Source organism: Tupaia chinensis, unplaced genomic scaffold (genome assembly GCF_000334495.1).
Source record: "Tupaia chinensis unplaced genomic scaffold, TupChi_1.0 Scaffold000355_1, whole genome shotgun sequence".
Classification (NCBI taxonomy): domain Eukaryota; kingdom Metazoa; phylum Chordata; class Mammalia; order Scandentia; family Tupaiidae; genus Tupaia; species Tupaia belangeri.
This window is the reverse complement of record NW_006159850.1, coordinates 13,665,913-13,675,205: the sequence shown is the minus strand read 5'-3', so window position 1 is coordinate 13,675,205 and position 9,293 is coordinate 13,665,913. Positions and strand designations below refer to the sequence as shown.

Here is a 9,293-nt window from a genome sequence, read left to right as displayed (position 1 = left end):
AGACAGAAAGCGAGAAATCACCCCCCAGGGGGGATGGTCACGCCGCAATCCCTTCTCCTCCATTCTCCTCTCGGGATCTTGGGCACGCACGCACACGCGTCCGGCGTGAGTTTTAAGCCACCGGGTCCGGGACACGAACCGCGGTCGACTACGTGGGAGTCCAGTGACATAGCCATTACGCTAACTGCTGGTTCCCCCCAGGAGTCATTTGTAAGAGAAGAGTGAAGACCAGTGAAACTCACTGGTCTCTGCCACTAAGTTTCCCTTGCTGAATCCAGCTTCCCCGACATATTATGATCACGAGTAGGAAGCAACTACATTCAGTCAGAGCTTTAAAATATTTTGAATAAATGAAAAGCTGATGACAGAGCCTGGAGAAGACCATCAACAAAGGCAATGACCTCTGTGGACTAACAAGCATCATTTGCGGCAGTTAAGGGGTTCCCCGATGCTGAACAAATGTAACAGGAAACAACTCAACTCATGACTTCTCCGTCCACACCACTGCCACATCCACTGCATAGGGCTACGCTGATCTTGCTGATCCTGAGAGTACATGGAAATAAGCCTCTCCACCCCAGAACTCAAAGCTAATATTGTCAGAAGACACTAAGGGGGCTGGCAGGTGGCATGGTGGTTAAGGTGGTGGTCTCCCACACGGCTGACCAGGGTTCGAGTCCCAGATCTGGTGGCTTGTTTCTTACTTGCCATTTCTCTGTCTCTCTCTGGTCAAAATAAAAAATAATAACAACAAATAAAATTAAATAATAAAAAAGGAAACTAAGAACGTGAAGCTAAGGGATCAAGTGTCCTGGTTTGCCTGGCAGAGTCCCTGTTTACACACGTTGGTTCCATTTATGAGTACCTCCTTGTGCTCTTATAGCTATCTCACTGAACGAGACAGAAATCCAAGTCTAAGCTGATACATCTCGATGGAACAGCCACAGTGGAGTCCAGCTGGATCCTTACCTTCCCTGCTCCACCAGGACAATATCCGTCCACCCCATCTTGGAGAGGTGATAGGCCACCGACGTGCCCATGATCCCACCACCACAGATGACCACCTGGGCCTGGGCTGGCAAGGCGGCAGAGGGTGCTGCAGCGGAGGATGCGTTGCTTCTTGCTGAGGGCCAGTTCTGCCATCCTGGACTGGTTCTTCGTCTTCGGACAACCGATAGCAACCGGTAGAACATCACGTCTGTCCACTGAGAGAGGTGCTCTCGCTCAGCTAAGGTCCCAAGAATTCAAACTGGACAGAGAAAGCCAAACACATGTCATTCCATTAAACTCAGCACATAGGAGTAATGAGAAAAGGATTTAACAAAGAACAATAATCATTCATTCAACAAATATCTGAGGACCCGGTGAATTTCAGACATTGTGCTGTGTAGATACGGCAGCGGAGGAGGAGGAAGTCCATGCTTTGATAAAACAGACCTGAGAGGTTGTGGGCATGAACTGGGGAAGAAGCAGACAAAATACAAACACAATAAGTAAATAAAGTTAATGCAATACAGTAAGCAGGGGCTTATTTAAGGTAAACCAGTCAGGAAAAGCCCCGAGAAAAATGACTATTTTTTTTCTTCATTCATGAGAGAGCCTGTGTGTGTCTGTGTGGGAGGGGCAGCAGGGCACTCTCCATAGGGTCCGGTCACATCGCAACCCCCTTCCTCCGGTCTCCCAGCCTGTCAGATCCTGGCCACTGAGGTGTGCACCCAGTGTGTTTCTTTTTCTTTTTTGGAGAGATTTTGCTAAAGTGTACAGGTGCTCACCAGACAGACAGACAGACAGACAGAGACAGAAAGCAAGAAACCACCCCCCAGGGAAATGACCACACCACAATCCCTTCACCTCCATCCTCGACCCAGGATCTTGGGCATGCACACACACGTGCCCGGCACTGAGTTTCAAGATGCCAGGTCCAAAACTCAAACCATGGCTGGCCATGTGGGAGCCCAGCAATGTAACCATTATGCCAGCTGCTGGGCCATGCCCAGTGTTTTACACGGCCAAGGCCAGTGACTGGAACCACGGTCACCATGTGGGATCTGTGCCACAGAGCCAGCCCAGGGAGATGACATCTGAAAAGAGATGGCTAAGACAAGAAACCATCTACGAATATTCCAGACAGAGGGACGAGCACGTGCAAAGGCCCCCCAGGTAAGAAGGAGGCTCATGTATCCACGGTGAAGAAAAGACATGTGACAAAGCTGCAAAGGCAGGTACACAAAGCCCTCTGACATCAGGAGGAAGTGGAATTTTATTTATTTATTTATTTATCGTTTTTGTTATAGGGCACATGTGCTCATGAGAGAGGAGAGAGGGCGAGGGAGAGGGCGAGAGGGCGAGAGGAAGAGAGAGGGTGAGAGGGGGGGAGGGAGAGAGAAAGGAAGAGTAAGAAATCACCCCCAGGGGACGGTCAAGCTGCAATCCCTTCTTCATTCTTCTCTCAGAATTTTGGACGTGCATGCGCACATCCAAGCACAACACACATCCAGACATGCACACATGTACAAACATGCGCACACATTCAAACATGCACACACATCTTTTTCTTTTTTTATTTAAGAGAGATTTTTTGCTATAGGGCACGTGTACTCGCCAGAGAGACAGACAGAAAGTGAGAAACCACCCCCTGGGGGGTGGCCACACCACAATTTCTTCTCCTCCATTCTCCTCTCATAATCTTTGGCGCGCGCGCACACACACACACACCCAGTGTGAGTTCAAAGTCACCAGGTCCAGGACTCGAAGCACAGTTGACTTGGGAATCCAGCAACATAACCATTACACCATCTGTGCCACCCACTCTCCAGGTTTTGGCCTTAGGATGTGCGTGTGTTTGCCCAGACTGGGGGTGGGGAGGAGAGACAGTGAGAGGGAAAGTGAGAAACCACACTCCCAGGGAAGGTCATGCCGCAACCCCCTTTCCTTCATTCTCTGCCCAGAATCTTGGGCACGCATGCACACACGTGCCTGGCGTAAGTTTCAAGTCACTGGATCTGGGACTCGAACTGAGGTCTGCCATGTGAGAGTCCATAGGGCAGAAACAGATAGAGACAGAGGAAAAGTGTGAAATCACCCCCCAGGAGGGATGGCCACACTGTAATCTCTTCTCTGTTTTCCTGGGATTTTGGGAACACAAGCACACGTGTGATTTTCAAGGCATCAGGTGTAGGGCTTGACCTGGAGTCAGCCAGATGGGAGTCGAGTACCTTAACCACAATGCCACCTGCTGGCCCACCTGGCATGATTTTTAAGTTACCAGGTCCAGGATGGGTACTCCAGTCTACCATGTGGGAATCCAGTGCCTTTTAGCTACCATGCCACCTGCTGGCTCCTCTTTCCCAGATATTATTATTATTATTATTATTATTATTATTATTATTATTTTGCAGCAATAGGCTGCCTATGTCCACTTGTCTATCACCGACTTCACCTGAAGCTCCTCTTTTCCATTTTTTAACTGCCAGAGAAAGGGAGGAAGAAAGCCCCCGCCAGTGGGGCATGTCACACTGCATTCCCTTCTCCTCCATTCCTTCCTCCTCTGGGGATTCCGAGAGCACGCACACATGCACCTAGCACATTTTTCAAGCCGCAGAGTCCGGAATTCCAACCATGTGAGCCATGTGGGATGTGGCTCCTTACCCGCTAGGCAATGGGGCCAGCCCTCCTTATTTTCTTATTCCTTAATGACCACATAGTCTGTTGGCAGGTTTTCCAAGAAAAAAGTGACCTCCGCACATAAACCGCCACTTCTCTTTTTCACCTGACAATACATTAATATGTGGAAAGGATTGCTGATGTTTTGTTTTTCGGTTTCTCCCCATCCTACTCTCCCTGAATCACAGTAGGGCTCTGCCCGACCATGTCCCCAACACTACTTTCACCAAGATGGCCCATGTTGCTAGTTTCCAAGGACATTTCCCAGGCACCATTGCTGCTGACCTCACGGCAGCAGTGAACGCCGTCTCCTTGTTTCCCTTCGACACCTACTTCCCCGTCACTCCTTTGCTGGCTTCTCTCCTCTGCCCCTGCGGAATGTGTCGCTGTCCCACAGGGCTCCGAGGCCTGCTTCTCTCCCTGTCCTACCACACCTCTCCCAGGGTGCTCTCGTTTCCTCCCGTGACGGATGGCCTCAGCCAGCACAACCCTGCAGGCTTGCACACCTAGCTGCAGGACGGCCGCCTCCACCAGGATTCCACAGGTGGGGCTGCGCGCCATCTTCCTGTGTCCCCCAGTGACGCCACATACCGGGATCTGGGGTGTTAGCCTCGATCCCTTTGTCTCATCTCCTCTATCCCGTCAGCAAGGCCTAACTGGCTGCGTTCAAAATCTCCTGAATCAATCGACCTCTCGCCATCTCGGCTGCCTGTACCCAAGACCACCATCGCACCTCACTCCGATTCCTGCAGAAGCTCCAGTCTGCACGACTCTCCTGTCCACACCCCAATCTCTACACAGGAGTCTGAGAAGTCTTCTACGACTGAACACCTCACTTCACACCCTCCACTTAACACCTGTCACTGACTATCCGGTGCCTTCAGGAAAAAGGAACAACCCCTTAATACAAAGCGAGATCCTTCACAATCCGGTTTCCTCTCTGGCCTCATCCCTCTTCCCTCCTCTCACACTCTAATCAAGCCAGACTGAACCCCGGGTAACGATGTCAGACCTGGACTTTCTCCTTCCGCTCCAGCCACCTCCTCTCCTCCTAAAGACAATCTGCTCAGGTGACTGCCTATTTGACATCTTATCTGACGCTCCCATCAACGACACCTGATAGGTGACAGGTCTGTTTTTTGTTTTCTTAAGATTTTTGCCATAGGGTGCATGTGTCTGCCAGATAGACAGAGAGACAGTAAGAGGAAAAGTGAGAAATCATCCCCTAGCGAGTATGACCACACAATCCCTTCTCTTCCATTCTCCTCCTGGGATTTTAGGCATGCACACACATGTCTGGCATGATTTTCAAGCCTCCAGTTCCAGGACTCAAACTGCAGCTGACCATGTGGGAGTTCAGCACCTTAACCACCATGCCACCTTGCAGGCCCAGGTGGTATCATTCTTTACCACGTCTAGAGTCCAGCAAGTGTGTTTATGCCTCTTGGGGGGATATATTAGGTATTTACTAGAGGATGCAGAGAGAACACGGCAACCAGCATCTCTGAAGCATCTGGTACGTGGTCATGACCACCCCCATTATAACGGAATCCTCTCAGAGCAGAGATCAGTTATACCGTTCGGCTCTCCCAGCACTCTGCATAGGTGCCTGGGAGATATGTATCAGTGAATAAATCAGAACAGAAAACAAGAAATGGGGGGAAAACACAGGTAATTCGGAGCTCTCAAGGTGAGGTCCACAGATCTGAGGGCCTTAAGTAACTGACGTTTTTAAAAGGTGGTATTTGTACAGGTGGTTGTAATGGGCCAGATGCCACTTTATGTAGACAATTTATTCCTCACAACCCCAGGAGGTAGATATCAGCATTTCTATTTCTGTTCTGTCCTCAAGAATAGTAAGACACAGGTAAGTGAAGTGACTCATGCAAGGTGCTAATGTTAGTGAGTGGCAGAACCGGGATTCAAACCCTGCCAGTCTGGCAGACAGCCTGCCATTTACCCAGTACTTCCTGCTACCTTTCAAATAAGACCAGAGGAGTAAAGAAAGGGCAGCTGTAAGAACAGAATGGACAGAAACAGAGGCACATCTTCTAGCAGGAAAAAGGGAATTACAGGGCCAGCAGGTGGCGTGGTGATTAAGGGTGCTGGACTCCCACACAACCGACTGCAGTTCGAGTCCCAGACCTGGCAGCTTACTTCCTCTCTCTCTGTCCCTCTGTGGTCAAATTAAAAATAAATAATTAAATAAATAAAGTTAAATAAAAAAAATTTTTTTTAAAAAAGGGGAATTGCAAAGATGGTGAAGAAATCTAATAAACCCACAGTCCAGTGGCTAAAAGAATTGGATCCCACGTGGCTGACCACGTTTTTCTTTAAAGAATTGTTTTATTTAACTTTATTTATTTACTTATTTTAATTTGACCAAAGAGAGAGAGAGAGAGAGAGAGAGAGAGAGAGAGAGAGAGAGAGAGAGGCAGAGAGGAAAAGAGAGAAAGCAAGCCACCAGGTCTGGGACTCAAACTGTGGTCAGCCATGTGGGAGTCTTTAACCACCACACCACCTGCCAGCCCCTACTATGGTTTTAACTCCAGCCCAAGCAGTTTAAAAAACAAACGGAGTGGGGACCAGCAGTTAGCGTAATGGCTATGTCGCTGGACTCCCACGTAGTCGACCGTGGTTCAAGTCCCGGACCCAGTGGCTTAAACTCACGCCGGGCACGTGTGCGTGCGTGCCCAAGATCCTGAGAGGAGAGTGGAGGAGAAGGGATTGCGGCGTGGCCATCCCCCCTGGGGGGTGATTTCCTGCTTTCTGTCTCTCTGTCTCTCTCTGTCTGTCTGGCGAGTGCACACGCCCTATAGCAAAAACCTCTCAAAAAAAAAAAAAAAACAAAAACAAAAACGGAGTGGGAATGTGTATGTGCATGCCCCAGATCTTGAGGTCACATCCCACAGGAGGTGCTTCCTCCCTCTCTCTGGCCAGTGCACATGTACCCTCTGGCAATTAAAAGAAAAGGAAAAGAGAGAAAAAGAAAAAATAATGTCAGTTTCAAGAGGGAATAAACCTTGTCAAAAGCCCAGGGTTAGGGACCAATAGATGGCATAATGGTTATGTTGTTGGTTTCCCATGTAGTCAACCATGGGTCGAGTACCAGACCCGGCAACTTAAAACTCACACCAAGCAAGTGTGTGTGTGCCCAAGATCCCAGGAGGAGAATGGAAGAGAAGGGACTGTGGAGGAGTATTGCTCGCTTTCTGTCCCTGTCTTTTTTTTTTTTTTTTTTTAGAATTATTTTATTTAATTTTATTCATTTATTCACTCATTCATTTTAATTTGACCAAAGAGACACAGAGAGAGAGAGAGATAGGGAAAGTGAGAAAGCAAGCCACCAGGTCTGGGACTTGAACCACGGTCAGCCATGTGGGAGTGTCCAACACCTTAACCACCACGCCACCTGCTGGTCCCATCTGTCTCTGTCTTTCTAGTGAGAGCACAGACCCTATAAACAGACAGTTCTCTTAAATTAAAAAAAAAAAAAAAAAGGCAGCTCAGGACTGTAAGAAGCTAGAAAAGAACTGACTTTGTGCTTATCAAGAGTGACCTTCAAAAGAGCTAAGCAGTGAGGGCGGAGTTTAAAGTAAACAACGAGGGATGGGAAGGTGCCCGTCTACTCTAGCAGGCTTGGCAGCAACACCAAAGGAAATCTGGCTCACCAAGAAGGTAAAGTAGTAGAGAAGAAACCGAAGATGTCAGGAAAAGAAATGACCAGGTTTAACACAAATTATTCACCTGGGGCTGTCAGAAAAGTCATGGTGCATTTTCGTATAGAAAGAATACGTCATGTCTCTTTCGACAACCTAATATTTTGAGGGCCAGCCCTGTGGCACTATGGCAAAGCAATGTGCATTATAGGAGCTGGGTCCCACATGAGTGACTGTGGTTCGAGTTATCACCCTAGTGGCTTGAAAAACATGTCAGGTACATGTGCTTATGTGCCCCCAAAGGACTGAGGTGTCACTGCGTGTCACTGGAGGGTACTTTCTCCCTCTCAGTCTATTTGTCTCTCTTGGGTGGGCACATGTGCCCTCTGGCAATAATTGAAAAAAAAAAAAACTGTACTTTTTTTTGGAGAGGTTTTTTGTTGCTATAGGACACGTGCGCTCACCAGAGAGAGACAGAGAGACAGAAAGTGAGAAATCACCCCCCAGGGGGGATGGCCACACCGCAATTCCTTCTCCTCCATTCTCCTCTTGGGATCTTGGGCACGCATGCACACGCGCCCGGTGTGAGTTTAAGCCATGGGGTCCACCACTCGAACCACAGTCAACTACATGGGAGTCCAGCAACATAGTCTTTACACCAACTGCTGGTCCCCAACTGTATGTTTTTTAAATGTCTAGAAAACAACTATATAATATTGTCTGCTAAGAATAATAATTTGGTTGGGACCAGCAGATGGCATAACAGTGAAGTCACTGAACTTCCACGTAGTTGACCATAGTTTGAGTCCTGGACCTGATGGCTTAAAACTCAAGCAAATGCATGCACATGCATGCCCAAAAATCTCAAGAGGAGAATGAAGAAGGGGTTGAGGCATGGTCATCCACCCGAAGGGGCAATTTCACGCTTTCTGTCTCTCTGGCAAGTGCATGAGCCCTGTAGCAAAAATCTCTCTTAAAATTTTTTTTCTTAAACAATCTTAACATTGGAGCTGGATCTGCACCAATATCTTGATGTCAACAAGAGCAGGGTGACAGCTCTAACTTCCTGAGTGGTTCCTCCGTATGGCTCTGGTTCTAGCGTTGTGCACAGTGGGCCTCTAGTCACCAGGACGACTGAGTGAGCACAGGTGAATTAACACAGTACTTCTACTCACCTCCTTGGGAAAATCACCTACACTTGTTCTAAACAAGATTCCCAAGCTCAACCTCTGGAGTTCAGATCCTGTGAGTTCAAGATGCTGTACTTTTCACTAGGTGCACCGAGTGGATACAAGTTTGGGAAATAAATACAGACCCCTACCACTGGACGACCGCACCCTGCGGCTGGCTGCTCCTCCACCTGCTCCTCCACCATCGGCACCCATGCGGGCACATCCAAGCTTTCGTGCAGGGGTGAAATGGGCTTAGAGGTTCCTGACTCAAATCTAAGTGTCACAGCAGGAGTCCCCAAAGGTCAAACACGAGGACCGCTCCAGACCTGTCCACACTGTCCCTAGTAACTCTCCCGCCGGACTCTGCAGTAGTCTTTCTAGCGAGGAAGCACAAGAGAACAGCGCGTTTTAACGCGGGAAAACAGTTCCACCTGCAGAGACTGGCGGGAGTTGGCTGTGAGCCGCGAGCCCGAGGTGGGGCCAGAAGCGAGGTCACCCCGGCCGTCCTGAGCATCCGGGCTGAGGGGCAGGCGCCCTGGAAGAGCCGGTGCGCAGGCCCCGGGCAGCCGGGCGCGGGTCCCCCAAGGCCCCATAACCTCTGCTACATCGAGTGCTGGCATCGGGACTCGCCTTCCGCAGAGGACCAGCGGATCCGACCGGAAACCGGGGGCTGCGGGGCCCACCTTTGGACGAGACTAAAGCGGAAAGGAGGGGACGCCGGAGGGGGTCTCCCGGCGCCTCGGCCGCGCGGAGGGAGAGGCCGGAGGGGCCCGCGGCTGTCTCCTTACCTCCCGGGCCC

General features: G+C 49.6%; 1 protein-coding gene across 2 annotated transcripts in view; it reads right to left on the bottom strand.

Annotated features, from left to right (window-relative positions):
• The window catches only part of PDPR (pyruvate dehydrogenase phosphatase regulatory subunit), a 47,720-nt gene extending 38,427 nt beyond the window's left edge, over nt 1–9,293 (bottom strand). The window contains exons 1-2 of one of the 2 annotated variants that reach the window (XM_006152645.2): nt 9,283–9,293; nt 970–1,249 (exon numbers count right to left, since the gene is read on the bottom strand). In XM_006152645.2, coding sequence (XP_006152707.1) covers nt 970–1,193 — 224 coding nt within the window. In that variant the 5' untranslated portion in view covers nt 1,194–1,249; nt 9,283–9,293. Of the gene's footprint in view, nt 1–969; nt 1,250–9,282 lie in introns of those variants that run through there. The other variant, XM_027773507.1, reaches the window with a different exon arrangement.